The sequence below is a fragment of the Aedes albopictus genome, chromosome 3 (assembly GCF_035046485.1).
Source record: "Aedes albopictus strain Foshan chromosome 3, AalbF5, whole genome shotgun sequence".
In the NCBI taxonomy this organism is placed as follows: domain Eukaryota; kingdom Metazoa; phylum Arthropoda; class Insecta; order Diptera; family Culicidae; genus Aedes; species Aedes albopictus.
In genome coordinates, this window is record NC_085138.1 from 109,554,629 (window position 1) to 109,571,230 (window position 16,602).

Here is a 16,602-nt window from a genome sequence, read left to right on the forward strand (position 1 = left end):
TGACAATCAGTCGATCGCATGACGTAATTTGCGGAAAGTACTGTTGAGCCAGTATTAACCGGAACTATGAATACATTCCAACGAAACTCTCTGTAGAGTCATAAATTTTATGGTTTCAAGGCGTTAGCAGTAGTGATTCGTGTGTTTTAGATGACATTCATAGTTCTACATATCGTCTCCTTAGATTGTGATCTATATAGATCTTTTTAGCTTGGCTCATTTGTCCTATGAATTGACTAGAAGGATAAACTGGGTTTTTGTTTTTTAAAAAAAATATTGCAGAAAATTCTCTGTATTTTTCAAAGAAATCGTTGAAGGATCGTTTAAAAGACTTTGTTTATTTTAATATGTAGAAATATTTCATCATCTGTCTCAATTTTTGATTATAAAAATAATGGGATGGATTCTGTTCAAATCTGCTATAAGGCAAACTAACACAAACATGATACGAGGTCATTCCCATTGCGTTTTTTTATTGTTGGCTGCCTGTGCAAAAAGTCTTCTCAGTTTCCGAAATGTGTGGATGGTTTGAATAGATGGCACCGTTTTTAGTTGGTGATTGTGTATGAATGCGCTGCTGCCGGGTTGACATTTGGCTTGAACGAGTGCGACCGTTTTGTGTGTGCAATCATTGTCGATGAGAATGGAAATATGTACGTACCTACAACAGTGGTTGATGGATGCTCGTTTCGGAATGCAAGGAAGAGTGCTACTCCGGCGTTGGCTTTAATTGGCTCACTGGCTTTGCATTCTGTTCCCGTAATTTGTCCAGATAGTCAGTCAGTTAGTAGCAACCAGCAGACTGCAAATCCCGTGAATTGAAAGCCGACGTCGTTTTGTTTCAATTAGACTTCATTTAGTTGTCAGTGTTAGAAATGATCATGACTTGCACATTAACTGATGCGATGAAGAATGTAAAATATTTTCAACTGATGTGACTTTATAGATAATTGGAAAAAACTCATAGTAAAAATATCGCATAATAAAGAATCTAGAAAATCAATTGAAAATGTTTGATAATAATATACAATGTAAGATCGTTATCTAACGTCGAAGAAAGTTTGCAGATTTTTCAAGCACTCACGAGAAGAATAGTTCATTTTCATAAATATATTTAAGAGTTTTTTTTTTCTAATTGTTAAGAAGTGTGAATTACAAGTTATTCGTTGACAGTGTTACCTACCGAAGAAAAAAAAAATTCAAAAAATATCGTATGAAAAACGGAAGAAGATCTACCAAAAATGTGTACATCTACAGAACAAAAAAATCCTGAAATAAATGTTCGAGGAAATTTGAAAACTCCAATCTTTTCATTTTCGTCCACTCATTAGCGATTAAGAGGAGTTGATCGGGATGGTGGTCCACCTTGTTTCACTTCAGCATGTCTACTCGATTGACTTGGGTTGTCTACTCTCCTACGGCTAGTGATAATAAAGAATTCAGATATCACAACGAGAAATGGGTAATGTGGAAGAAAAGAAAAGAAAGATCACTCTACCTAGCTAAATCTGACGTGTTTTAATCAAAGCTATTTTTCCTTTTTCTTTCTTTTTCTTTCCCCTACAGGTTGGGTTGTTTTAGTAAGTTTTCCCGAACTAGCTATCTTCGCATACTATGTTCTTTGTAAATGAGCAAAATTTTCAAAAATTGCCCTTTTCAATAGAAATAAAGCTTTTTGTTACCCTTTACACATTTCGGAATTGCTTTCAATACTGTACATACAGTTTATGTTTACATATCCGAAGGGAATCAGTACTCCACTGGACTAAGAAATATCTAACCATCACTAACCAATTATGTTTCTTTCTCTCTTTTCGCTTTTTCAACCCAAAAAAACGTTTCCCTCTAGTGTACCATGGGTCACCTGATGTGCGCCGGATGCTTGACTCATCTGCTGGCGGATGGTAGGTAAGTATCTGCTCATGACACTCAAAACTAACCTGGTACCTTCCATCCGCAACTGTTTTTCCTTGAATACCTGGTTTTTCTTTTTTTCTCTTTCCAATAAAAAACCAGACTCCGCGATCAGAATGCGACCTGCCCGAATTGTCGTACTGATATCAGCAAGAACCCATCTTCGCGTAACTTGGCCGTAGAGAAGGCAGTATCCGAGCTACCCAGTGGGTGCCGGTACTGTGGCAATGAGTTTCCCAACAAGTCGATCGATTACCATGAGGCCAATGAGTGTGAAGAGCGTCCAACTGAGTGCAAATATGCCCGCATCGGTTGCCAATGGCGCGGTCCGATACACGAGGTTCCCTCCCACGAGACCAATTGCACCCATCCGAAGAAGTCCGGAGCGGAAGTTATGATTGCTCTGCAGGAACACGATGCTCGGGCGGCCGAAGAGAAGAAACTCTTCCTCACGTTGATTGATCTCTTGAGCTACGAGAAAATTATCTTCAATGGTAGCGCATTGAGTGACACATGAGAGCTTATCAATTCAAACTAACGTTACTTTTGCTTTTTTTGTGTTTTTCGCATTTCTTACCGTTACAGACCTTCAAATGAAGCCATACCGTACAGATGAGTATCTGCCCCGTCTATTCTACGAGACGTCGCGGTTTTCCGCGTTCAATCACCAGTGGGTGGTGAAGGCGATCATCAACAACAGCCAGCGTGATCCCCATCAGAGCACCATACGGGACATCACCTATCAGGTGAGATCTTATACGTTCTGCGAGAAGAGCCCAATACACTGAACCGAAACGTCAAACTATGCCAAATTATTTCCCTAATCCGTTGTTCAAAGATACTTATCTACCGTACCTTTTGTTTTAGCTCACTCTGAAATCGAAAACCACCAGCCCACTGCCGATGCATTTCTTCGTGTTGCGGGGCCCATTCTCTGACATGAAGGTGAACACGCAGATCTACATGCATGAATTTACGGAAACCGAGACGGAGAGCCCGTTCAACTTGCTTCCGTTGCCGGATACGGCCGAGTGCAATCGATTGCTGGCGGCGAAGAACATCAACTTCAGGTGGGTGGAAACTTCGGCATTTGTTTATAAAAGCTTGACTGAGCGGGTCCTTGGTGAGGGTGTGGAGGTGAGAGCTCTTACCGCTGAGGCAACTTTCCAGTGTAAAAACCTAGATGAGATCACGGATGTCGAAGAACTTGTCACGGCACTAAAGCAACAGTGTGAGGTAAAGACGGCTTTCACGGACGTCCTCCTACCGCTAACGGACTCAAAGACGTTCATGAAGGTAGCGCAGGTCGAAGCTGGCATGGTCAATGTGCGCGTTGACCTTCAGGTGATACAACTCTTGAGACTGCAAAGACCCAGACAGAAACAAACTGTTCTCAGCTGGTGATATGGACGTGATAGTTGCAATGCACAAAGCTGCACCGAACCTCCCATATGTTTACTCACAGTAGGGGTAGTCGGGGTAATTTGGCCAATGGGGCAATTTGAGCACCACTGGAAAATCGCCTAAAATCTAGTAATTTTTGGAAATTCACCTAGGAGCTCTAATACTGGCCTGATATTGGAGCGATTGAAACATTAGAACGAAGCAATTTAGTCTTATAGTAATTTAGAAAAATAAAATTTGAAATTGTTGGCCAAATTACCCCGACGAGGGTTGAACAAAAACATCTCATAAGACTTCTCTTGTTTAAATACCTTAGATAACTTTCAAATTAGTTTGTTTTATGTATACTTCAAGTTGATACTATATGATTCAATATCAAGCGAAGCATATTAAGTTTGTATTGTATTAGACGATATAAATTCTTCATTTAAAATAGGGTGCTCATATTACCCCGACGGTTCAAAATCGACGCAAAAACAACACTTTTTTCAAAAATCATTTTTTTGCATTTAAACACGATTAGACTATGATATTTTTATACAACTAGTATAGTATTATCAGAAACATTCTGACCGTACGATGTGCGAGAGATTCAACGTTGTTTTCTGCATCTACAGTCGACTTTTGCTTAAGGTGGCCAAATTACCCCGATTTACCCTACAGATTGCGCAGTTGAACCTGAATCACTGTGACGCAGTCGTATTACTATTGTGCAATGCAGTTACTGAGTGGGAGACGGACAATACCATTAAAACGGACCCATATCGCGTATCCGCCGAAAACGGTAATCAGGTCGTGGATGGGTTCAAAATGGCGGCAATGTGGACGACGAACTGAGACCCAGTCTAGGAGATGGTCTCTTGGTCTATAATCTAACGATGGCTTCTTGGTCGGCAAAGTTAATGGAGTCTACTACAACTGCTAACTTGGACATTTTTCTCATCGATCTTATAGCGTTCACAGTTGATCGGCCCTTCTGGAAACCAACATTGGTAGTCCGAAAGCCCAGTGCCATCTCTTGGTATATACCGTCAAACAGTCTAGCAGATAGACTGGCATGTACACCGAAGGAGCAGCAGTTGGCTTCCTGTGTTTCGGTACCTAACAGATTCAATCAACCTTTTACTTTGAAATATGGCCAGATGGAACAGGAACCGATGGACGCCTTTCGTGATGCGGGACAAGTGTTTCCACGGGCAAGTGCCCGTTTCTGAGAAGGTATCGACTCAGGATTGCGGCATCACGCGTGCCTGGTCAGGCAGGTCGTCAAAAGACAGATAAATCGTCGGAGTTAGTCTTCATCGCTCCACGCATGCCGGCGCATGTTAACAAATCTTCGCAACACATGTTGAGTTCGTAAGATTGAAAGGAAAATAAAATGTTCATTATTTGTCAGACCACACGCGCCTTTTCATAACCTTTGCCCCCAGAGGGAGTTGAATACCAGGACACCTATTCCCCGGTGGTCCGGTGTAGTTCTCTGCGATATCTTTTCGCGCTAGCTGCAAGATGGGACCTCTAGGTGGATCAAATGGAACAGCATTCCTGCATACGATGTACGTATCTATACGTCTATACTTTCGCATCTGCGATGGCAAGGTGCTATTGCGGTTTACGTCCACGATGTCCTCATTTTCAACAACTGCAAGCTCTGGAAAGACGAAATAAAACGTAAATTGAGTCAAGAGTTTGATTTGAAGGACATTGGGCCAGCAAAACACGTACTGGTATCCGAATAACAAGAACTCACGTAGCAGTTACCCTGGACCAGGAGGCATATGTTGAAGCCATGCTCGACCGGTTTCAAATGACCGGGTGCAACCCGGTACACCCCGATGAACATAAGTGGGAAGCTGGAGAAGTCCGTCGACGGCTGAAGAAGAGGAGCGTATGAAGGATGTACTCTACAGAGAAGCTGTAGTCTGTCTAATGTATCTTTTTCAAAGCACATGACCGGATATCTACTGCGCCCTGAACGTGCTTAGCCGATTCAACTCTAGACTGGTAAACGATGCGGTGAAGCATCTGTTGCGATACGTCCAAAAATCGCTTGGTGCGCCATCGGTACAAGACCTCGGACATCAACGGATTTTCCGACGAAGACTGGGCTTCCGATCACGACAACCGAAAGTCCACTAGGGGAATAGCGGGTAACACCGTCAGGGTGGGTAAGCCCGTCACCCCAATGATTTTACCAGAAAACAGTTATTTAGTAGCTTTTTGGCCACACGCCTTATTTGTTTTTACCATTTTTACTCTTTCGAGACAAATGGTACCAAAATTTACCTGTCAAATACGAAGAAAATAAACAAAACAAACGCACGCGTCATTGCACCAACGGCGCATGTAATATTTCGTCGGTAGAATTTAGCTCCTGGATTACAAAAGAAGTGCAGAAATTCACTTTCATCAATCATGTATTCTCATCTGTACTATACTTCAGTGCCAAGATTCATTGAATGGTCAGTTTCAACAATTATTCAAAAGTTACGGTGTAATTTGAGAAAAGTGGCCTTTTCGGGTAAGCCCGTCACTCATCGGCGGGGGTAACACCGTCATGCTTTTCGGATAACCGGATGTTTGTTGAACTGGCTAGGAATTTCTAATAGATGCCACACAACTACAAACCGATGACCAGCCGGGGAAATTTATATAGGGGTCGTCCATAAATGACGTAGCATTTAAGGAGGGGCTGGGAGTTGAAATTTAGGATTATGCTACGAGCCATGTATTACGTATTGGAAAATAGGAGGGAAGGGGGTGTCAAAAATCGTCAAAGAATGCTACGTCATTTATGGAAGACCCCATATGAGTTTTTCTATGGCGTCTTTCAGTAATTCCTACGGTTCCTAATTTATCCAACTAAATCTACTAGGATTTTTCCATGAGTTCCTGCTTGGACTCTTCCTGTTTCTTCTGGACCTTCTAAGGGCATGATTTATGGATTTTTTTCAGAGATCGCAAATTCACTAGCGCCGCCTAGTGGCAGAATTCCGAAACACGTGTCCCGTTTTATGTAAGTCTATGTCATACTGATCAACTTTGCCGAAGACACCAACTTTTTAAATTATTGAGATTCTAAGATATGAGGTTTTGAAAATTTACATGCTCACTAGCGCCGCCCAGTGGAGGAATTTTAAACTTCGTAACTCATCATCTGTGGCGTATCCAATAATTTTTCCGAAGACACTATTCCTAATTATCAGGGTCTTGAGCTGTCGCATATCGTAACGTTTGCTTAACAACCTAATATGGTTCCTGTAGTGCAATTTAGCATCAATCTGTGGCCTCTGGTGGCCACGTTACCAACTAATAATATGAACCAAAGCTCTAAATGGTAGATCTGTTCAAGCCCTTAAAGTATTGCACTATCTCTTAACACACCCGAGATAATTGGACATACCCCCAAAAAGTCCAAATCCCATAAGCTTAGTCTCCTATTAAGCGGATTTCAATTGCTAACCACCACCCCCCCTTCCGCACCCCTGACAAGTGATTTTATAAGAGTATCGACTGTAGACCATCACTGCACATCAAAAATGTCTTGAAAATATTTTAAAATTAAGATATTCAAAAGTATCTTTATAAAAATATATATGACGGACTTACCCCATAGGGGTGACGGTCTTACCCGCACTGAATAAATAACATCAATATTTAATATGGTTGTGTTATGTACATTGTTCGCAAGAATAAGCATAATTTGACAATTCTAATGCACAAGTCTTATAAAAAACCAATGAATCAAATATTCTGCGTACTGAAAATATCAATTTACGTCTTACATTTATGTTGAAAAATCCGAATGCTTAAGGTGACGGGGTTACCCCTTCCTCCCCTACAGGCTACGTACTCACCGCTAAAGGAGGAGCCATATCGTGGTGCTGCAACTTGCAAGCGGCAACAAACCTTTGCTTTATCAACCTGCGAAGCCGAATACATGGCGTTATCGGTAGCGGTGCCAGAAGCCTTATGTTGGAAGCGTTTACGAGGCTTGTTCGAGATAGAGAAAGGGATCATAATTCACTGCGACAATCAAAGTGCCATTTCCGTGGTCCTTAAAAATAAGGACCAAACAAATAGATAAACGTCACCATTTCATTTGTGATGCATGGGAGAAAGGCAGCCTGCACCGTTCCTACTGGAGGGGTTTTTAATTTCTATTGTTTCTTCTGTGATTATTTCAGGAACAACTCCAGGGATTATTTCAAAAATTCCTCCAAGGGTTCCCCCAGGAACTATTTTGAAAATTCCTTAAGGTTGAAGGATTCGTCATTGACATAATCGTCATCATTGAAAATACAAAAGCAGTTTTCTCATTCAAAGCTGAAATTTCGGCAGTGAAATTGTATTCACTGTATTGCGGGTACATAATGGAGTACAGTGAATACATTTTCAATTCGGACATTCATGTTTTGAGTGAGAAAACTGCTTTCGCATTTTCAATGATGACGATTATGTCAATGACGAATCCTTCAACCTTAATGAGTTCCTCTTGGATTTTTTTTTATTTCAGGAACTCCCCCAGGAATTAGTCCAGTACATTCCCTTAGGAATGCCTCTTGGAATTGCTTCCGGGATTCTTGCTAATGTTTCTTCAGTAACTCCTGCAAGGATTTCTTCAGGAACTGCTATATGGATTCTTCAAAAAGTTCCTCCAAGAACTTTTCTTAGAATTACTTCAGGATTTCTCCAAGAATTCCATCTGCGAATTCTCCAAGAGCTCTTCCTGGGATTCCTCCAGGAATTTCTCAAGGGATTCCTCCACGAACTTATTCATATGCCTCTACGAAATATATTCAGGAATTCTTCCAGGAATTCTTCTAGGGAATTTTTGCAGGGATGCCTTTGGTAGTTCCTGCAGGGATTTCTCTAAAAGTTTTTACAGAAATTCATCTATAGATTTCTTTAGAAACTCCGCCAGAAATTCCACTTGATTTTTTTTTCAGGTGTTCCTCTGGAGATTTCTTCAGGAATTCCTACAGGCATTCCACTAGGATGTCATCCAGAGATCCTTCCAAGAATTACTACAGGATTTTTCCAGGGATTTCTTCAAGAATTCTTTCAGGGCTTCCTCCATGCATTCCTCTAGAGATTCCTCCAGGAATTGCTTCAGGGATTCCTTCTAGAATTCCACCAGGAATTCTCCTGGGAATTACTGCAGGAATTTATCAAGGGTTTCCTCCAAGGATTTTTCCAGATACTCCTACAGGAATTCTTCCAAGGATTTCTCCAGGGATTCCTCCAAGAATTCCATCAAGAATTGTTCTAGGCATTATTCCAGGAATTTATCCGGGCATTTTTCCTGGGATTCCTCCTTGGATTCCTGCAGAGATTTCTCCAAAAATTCTTTCAGCGATTCTTCCAAGAATTGCTCCAAGGACTCTTCCAGGAATTCTCCTGGAATTCCCCAGGAGTTTCTACTGGGATTACTTCAAGATTTTTTCCTGGGATTCCTGGGATTTATCCACGAGTTTCTCCAAGGTTTCCCCCTAGGATTCCTTCAGAGTTTCCTACGAGGATTTCTCCATGAATTGCTCCAGAATTTCCTTTAGAAATTCCTCCAGGAATTTCTCAAGAATTTTTTTAGAAATTTCTCCCAGATTTCCTCTAGAGAAATTCATCCAGTAATTGTTTCAAGAATTCCTTTAGAGATTCCTCCAGCAATTCCCACAGGAATACCTTCAGGCTTTTCTTCAGGATGTTATCCAGGAACTCCTCCAGGATAAAAATCTCCAGGTATTACCCCAGGAATTTCTTCAGAAATTCCTTCAGGATTTTTTCCAGGAATTGCTTCAGAAATTTTGCCAACAATTTCTTCAGGAAATCCTCTAGAAATTTCTTCAGAAATTCTTTTTGGAAATTCTTCAGGTATACCAGGAATTTTTCCTCCAGGCATTTCTTTATGAATTTCTCCAGAGATTCTTCCAGGAATTGCTTCAAAGATTCCTTCAGGGATTTCTCCACGAATTTATCCAGGGATTTTCACAGGGATTCCTCCAGGAAATCTTTCGAAGATTCTTCCAGAATTTTCTCCTAGGATTCTTCCAGGAAATCCTCTAGAGATTTCTTCTGATATTCTTCTAGGAAATTTTCCAGGATTTTTCCAGCCATTCCACCAAGAATTCCACCAGAGATTATGTATTCCAGGAATTGCTGCAGGGGTTCCTCCAGGGATTTCTTCACAAATTTCCTCAAGGACTCCTCCTGGGATTCATTCAGGAATTCCTTCGATTATTTCTCCATGAATTCCTTCAGAAATTCCTCTAGAAGTTCCTCCAGAAATTTCTCAAGGGATTTTTTTTTTCAGAAATAGAGAGTTATTACAAATAGAAATAAAAATATCCAAGAGTTCAGCTCCAACTGAAAATCCATAACTAAAAAAAAATATATCCCAGAATTCATTCAATAATTCTTAAAAGAATTCCTCTAGCGATTCTTCCAGCAACTCCTTCTGGGATTCCTCCAGCAATTCCCACAGGCTTATCTCTAGGAATTCTTCCAGGCATTCCTCCAGGAATCACCCCAGGAATTTCTTCTGGAATTCCTACAGAAATTTCTCCAGGAATTGTTCCTTGACATCCTTCAGAAATTATATCCAATGATTACTTCAGAGATACTTCCAGGAAATTCTCTAGGAATACTTTCAGGAATACCTCCAGGCATTCTCCCAGAGATTTCAAGAATTTGTCCAGGCAACCTTCAGGAATTCTCACATGAACAACTCGACGGTTTCCTCCAGCGATACTTCTAAGGCTTTTACGAGAATACCTTAAAAAATTCTTCCAAATATCCTTCCGGGAATACGTCAATTGACATGTCTATAGGATTATGCTCTGAGATATATGAGAGTATGTACCAGCACCACGTTGATTTGTGTAGAAGAGCTTTTTTCAACGTATTGTACAAAATACAACATCCAATTTAATCGTGTTGCGTTTAGTTATAAATGCTAGTAGGTACAAACTTACTAATGTTGCGTGCCCTTTCTGACCGAAAAGCTGGCTACGCCCTTGATAGGCTGATTTTTTAAGTTCGATAAAACTAACACCATGTTTCCCCATTTCTCGCTCGTTACAGGTTGATAATGTTTCTGGCGTCCAAGTAATTAACCCGTCGAGGGAAACTGAACGTGATCAGCGATGGTAACAGTATGTGTTGCATCAACATTTGCTAACTATTTATTAGTGTTACAATGGGTTCTTTTACTAGCGAACAAACGCGCAGCATCAGCCACAGCAGAGGAAGAAAAAAAAACAAATATTTTCGAAACTTTTCTCACTACATATTTCTAGATAATTTTACGCAGCACCTTACTTAGCAACATTTTTGGCGTTGGATTTGAGTTTTATCAGTCGATTTTATTTATCTTGGATGTCTCTGCTATTGGAAAAACCAAATTTGTCAGTTTTAAGTGCTTACAATGTACATCCGTTTATGGTAGAAGTTTTTTTTTCACTCTGTAGATATAATTTTACTCACAGCAGTGCTGTGATCGATCGAAACCAGTCTTTTGTTATCGCACAAAATTTCATTTTCTACATGAAATCAAGCATTTGGAATAATACGAACTACTGCTCACCGCAAACAGATCTTTTATCAAATAAACATAGCGAGTAATATCTAGGATAAATTATCAACATTTTACTCTTACAGTTACACATATATAAATAGACAAACACAAACAGACACCCACACACCATCTCATGTACATCTAATTTGTTTCATAGGAAAAAACCCAATGACAAAGTTTTATGTTTATTGCACTGTTTTCTTTGGATTGATTCCAATCCGAAAACGGTCAATCGTAGTTTAACAGTAAAATCTATTTAGCAAAAATTTAGTTATCTCTCATAAGGGAACGTCCATAAATTACGTCACGCAAAAATCAACCATTTTCAACCCCCCCCTCCCCCCTATGTCACACTTTTTGTATAGGACCTCTGAAATTTTTGTATGGGTCGTCACACTTTGCTGAACCCCCCCTCCCCCCTCAAAGCGTGACGTAATTTATGGACGCTCCCTAAATGTCTCTTTTGATGCTAATCCTCTCTGGAGGTTTCAATCTCAATCGGTACATTTTTAACCTTTATCGATTAAAACCAAATCGATTGCCATTCAGAGTAATTCCTACTTAAAAGATTTCCACCATTTACACTTTGTCTTGAACTCATCGATTTGAGTCAATGGAAATGACATTCATGTTTACATTGGATTTCGATCATTCGAAATCGAAATGGTGGAATGATTTTAGTAAGTTTTACCCTCCTGTAAAATAAAACTGCATGCAACCAAGAGCGCCATATGTATTATCCTTGTTTGATTGTTTGAACTGCGTTGAATATTAAATTTAGTTGTCCACTACCACGCCACATGTGCAACTGTTCGCTAACCAAATTGTGTGATAATTCGGACGAATAGTAAAACTGGGAGTTTTCCATCATCAATTCTAGATACGCGTGGAACCGGTGGTACTCCCATGGCAGTGCGCATATTCGAAACAGAAAAAGAAACTTTTTAGGTTGTAAGGCGTAAACTCAGATTAAGCAAGGGATCCATTCATGTTTCCATCGTAGATGTAAGACGGTATGTGAAACAAAGTTCAATAAAAAACAAATCGTCAAAACACATATTTATATTTAAATGTACTTTATGTATAAGGTCTCTCACCATCGTGTAGTGATAATAATTGTAACGCGAATAACAGATGCAAATTGTGTATAAAAGAAAACGATACAATGAATCGAATGTAAGTAAGTACCTTCGTAGGTGAGTCGTCAGTCTTTCCCCGTTTGAAAATTACCATGCTTTGTGTACTTCTGATTGTGATCGGTCAGGTACCGCAGCAGCAAACAGCCAATGAGCACTCTTATTAGTATATGCAATATCTGTATCTACGTTTCAAATCCAAATTTGCTAAAAATTCTCTTCGAAAATCTATTCGCGTGGCCTGGCAACAGGCATCTATCGTATATTTTAGGATTTGTTATTTCAAAGAGTGGCCTATATGGCAAACAACAGCTATCACCGTACGCGAAGTACCTAGATAAAAAGGCAACACTTACACACTTTTTTGCTTCAGAGATATACAATAATTATATTTATATAGATTGCTCTGTAATATTAGCCATAAGGACGCATGTCGTTTGTAAGATGTTTTCCGCTAATTTTTATCCTTTTACCATTTATCGTACCTTATTGGTAGGTCGTTTTGTTTGTCTTTTGTAATAAACTTATCCCTTATTCTAGTTACGGGGTGCTGTTTCATTGTATTGCACGATATCCGAAATATTCCAGAAGAATAATTACTTTTGTCAAATTTGGACCTTTCGTGGAGGTATCCCATTCCTTCGTCCATCTCAACATAAACGATGTTATAGTCTAACCATAACGCCTCTTATGCCGCGTTTAGTGATCCATTGGAATCGAACTCACGATTTCCATATCCACTGGTCACGATGATGTCCTCCTCATAAGATTCTTAGAAAATCCTACGAGAGTTCCCCAGGTAATCCTCCAGGCAAGGATGTTTTCGATCACCTGGCAATCGTTTGACTCATTTGTCCATAACTCAGTTCAGAAACCTAATATTGAAATGTGGTGTTCGGCAAAGTTGTTGATAAGTGTTTTTGCTACAATTATCACCAAAGACGCCATATTCTAACTCTTATACATCCGACGCTTGAGCGCTAGTACCACCTACTCATACTAATAACTAAACGATCGGATTTTTCGATCGTTTAGTATGAGTAGGTGATACTAGCGCTCAAGCGTCGTATTTATAAGAGTTAGAATATGGCGTCTTTGGTGATAATTGTAGGAAAAACACTTATCTACAACTTTGAACACCACATTTCAATATTAGGTTTCTGAACTGAGTTATGGACAGAGCCGTAGCGTGGGGTTGGCCAGGTTGGCCCCCGCCAAGGGCGCCAGCCTCAGAGGGGCGCCAAATTGGCCAAAGGCTGGAAGGAATGGTATGGTGTTTTTAACAAGATTCAAACTAATGCACTGTATCTCAGAAACACACATATTTTCACTCCCCACAGTTATCATGTTTTTGCTGTTGTAGCATTTTTCCATATACAGATTTGTTCAGACTTTCTTTTGAATGTTTACAATAGTTTTTCCTGGGAATACCCGTTTTAAGATATTATTCTAAATTTTTCGCAATTTAATCTTAAAAAATAATAAATAAAAATAGGAAGCTTTGTGTAAATTTTCAAAAAATCACAATTTCTGTAGAAGTTTTATTAAATCCATCAGCATTCTCACTATGTCTCAAGTTATCTTCCAAATATATTTTCAACCATTTCAAAAAATCTTGAGGATTGCATTTTAAAACTTGATCTCAACAATAAATATGGTTCCTGTGAAAATCTAGCTGTATGGCTACAAGTTGTTTGTCTAAGTTATGTTTTTTTTAAATAATTTATTGGCTATTCCAAGCGTTCTTTCCATAGTCTGTGCCCCCGAACCCCGAATCAACATAAGTTGATGAAAGTTAAGGTTGATAAGATAGATTTTGTTATTAGAGCAACTAATTCGAAAAACAGCCCCTACCAATCTCAATTACTTTTGCAATTAACTACTACCTGTGGTACGCACAAAACTGAATGAACTTTTCACGGAAATATAAGAATGGATCATGTGAGGCTTCTTAGAGGACTCCAGGATACTTATAAACTTAAGGAAGTATGCTGTTAAAAAAGCTATTGAAGTTGTGTTGAAAAGTGATATAAAAAACTGAATGAATACCTAATAAAACATGTGAAACAGGTTGGAAGAAATAAACAGATGAATGTCTAAATATCTCAAAAAATATAACGTTTAAAATACAACAAACTAAATACAATGCTTTCAAAACAGTTTTTTAATGGAAATTCGAAACAAATGGTGCAAGGGCAGGTGTACCTGTTTTGGGCACTTGCCGCTATAACTAAGTCAATTTCGAACGAATTGATTTTAATTTTTGTGTAGAGTTATTCACGTACAGTATCTAACTCTATACAAAAACTCAAATCAATCGGTTTGAAATTCAATTAGTTATAGCGGTAAGTGTCCAAAATAGGTACATCTGCCCAAATGGTACAAGACCCTATGAAATTCTCGAAAAAAAATTTTTTTTCTCAAAAAATGTCACCAAAATATCAAAACAAAACAACTTTTGAAGAAATTTTATAAAAATGAAAACAATAGACATTACTATGGGGCGCAAATCAGGATGCTTGCCAAGGGCGCCGTGGAACCACGCTACGGCTCTGGTTATGGACAAATGAGTCAAACGATTGTCAGGTGATCGAAAACATCCCTGCCTCCAGGAGTTCATAGGGAATTCATCCATTAATTTCCAGAGAATTTCAAGCGTTCCTCGGAAGTTCTGCCATGAGTTCTTCGTAAGGAATTCCTATACTGCCTCCATTCGCACAACAGTCCCATGTGAATAGGAAACCCAGCAAACATGGGACTGTTATGCGAATAGGGGCAGTCTAGGACTTCATCGAAAATTCCTCCAGGAGTTCCTCAGGAATTCTTCCAATAGTTTCTCGGGAATTCCTCTAAGAATACTGGGAAAAACTTGAAAACTGGAATACACAGAATGTTGATTAATTGGCAAATTGAGAGATGAAATTGTAAAAAAAAATCGCGTTCCGCTGGGATTCAAATCAGCGACTCCATATTCGCTAGACCGGCGCTTTAACCCGGGTAACAATTCTGTGGAATAAAATGCCAAACTAACTCCGAGCCCACACCATGAACACTCCAATTTTCACAATTCCATCTCTTGTGCAATCTAATCATACAAGCGAGAGCGAATTGTATTTATAGTATGTACCGAGTAGGCAACATAGACGACATGTCTTCCGAGAATTCCTCGGGAATTCCTTCAGGAGTTTCACGGGAATTCCTTCAGGCGTTTCACGGGAATTCCTTCAGGTGATCCTTCAAAATCCGTTCAGGAGTTCCTCGGGAATTTCTGCAGGAGTTCCCTGGGAATTCTTCCAGTTCCAGAGTTCGTGAGGAATTCTTTCAAAAGTCATCGGGAGTTCCACCAAGAGTTCATCGGGATCCATAAATTCCTCCTGGGGGTTTTCGGGAAATTCTCCACGAGTTCAGTGTTTCTCGGAAGTCCCTCCAAGATTTCCACGAAAATTTCTTCGGAGTTTCTCGCGTGTTTTCTTCGTGAGTTTCCCCGATAAGCTACTCCAGGAGTTTCTCGGAAAGTTTCGAGGATTTCCTGAAGGTATTCTTAGGAACATCCAGATAAATTTCGAATAAACTGCCGAAGAATTCCCGATCAAATGCGGGAAGAATTCTCTAGGAACTCCTGGAGGAATTCTCGAATAAGTCCGAGAGGCCACTCGAGAATCTTCTGCAGAGATTTCCGAGCAACTCCCGGAAGAATTACCGAGGTACGCGTGTAGATGATCTTCGAGGGACTCTTGGAAGAATTCCCGTTCACCTCCTGGAAGAATTCCCGATGAATCACAAAAGAATTCCCGAGAAACTGCTGAAAGAATGTTCAAGAAACTCCTGGTGGAATTCCCGAAAAACTCATGGAGGAATTTTCGAGGGATTCCAGGAGGATTTCGCGAGAATCTCTTGAAGAGATTTCCGAGGAACTATACGAAGAAACTTCAAGGAACTCGTAAATGAATTTTCGACGAACTCTTGGAGAAATGCTCGTACGCTTTTTCGCCAAGGAAAGCACCCCATTAAACCCTATCCAATTTTCAACTCTTATATCTATGAAGTGGGCCAAGTTCTTGGACATATACTGAGTAGATATCTAATCAACATTTCCTCCCCATCCCCGCCGATCGTAAGGACCGGGCCAGGTGTCGAGAGTTCGTTAAATAAAAGTTTGTCAAGTCCCAGGCAACTTTTCTGGCGCATTAAACGTCTCTATCGACAGCCTCCCCCGGATGTGTACGGTTGGCTATGCTATGCTATGCAAACTCTTGGAGAATTTCCCAAGGAACTCCTGACAGAATTTTCGAGCAACTCCTAGAAGAATTCAAGATGAACCCATAAATGAATTTCCGATGAACTCCAGAGGGAATTCTCGAGCAGCTCCTGGATAAATTCCCAAAGAACTCCTAAAGGAATTTCCGAATAAATCCTGGAGGATCGCCAGGAATACATGGAGGATTTTCCTGGTATACCCGAGCATTTTTTGAACAGGTTTCCGAGGTACTCTTGGAAGAATTTCTGAGGAACTCGTAGAGAAATTCCCGAGGAATTCTGGGAAGCATTCCCAAAGAACGTCTGGAGAAATGTGCA

At 40.0% G+C, this 16,602-nt stretch overlaps 1 protein-coding gene across 1 annotated transcript in view; it reads left to right on the top strand.

Annotated features, from left to right (window-relative positions):
* The window catches only part of LOC115267280 (zinc finger TRAF-type-containing protein 1 homolog), a gene marked incomplete at its 5' end in the record, with an annotated part of 51,147 nt that extends 40,109 nt beyond the window's left edge, over window positions 1-11,038 (top strand). The window contains 5 exon segments of the mRNA XM_029874192.2: window positions 1,850-1,908; window positions 2,017-2,408; window positions 2,500-2,660; window positions 2,782-2,984; window positions 10,399-11,038. Coding sequence (XP_029730052.1) covers window positions 1,850-1,908; window positions 2,017-2,408; window positions 2,500-2,660; window positions 2,782-2,984; window positions 10,399-10,426 — 843 coding nt within the window. The 3' untranslated portion in view covers window positions 10,427-11,038.
* Between the last annotated feature and the right edge of the window lie 5,564 nt (window positions 11,039-16,602).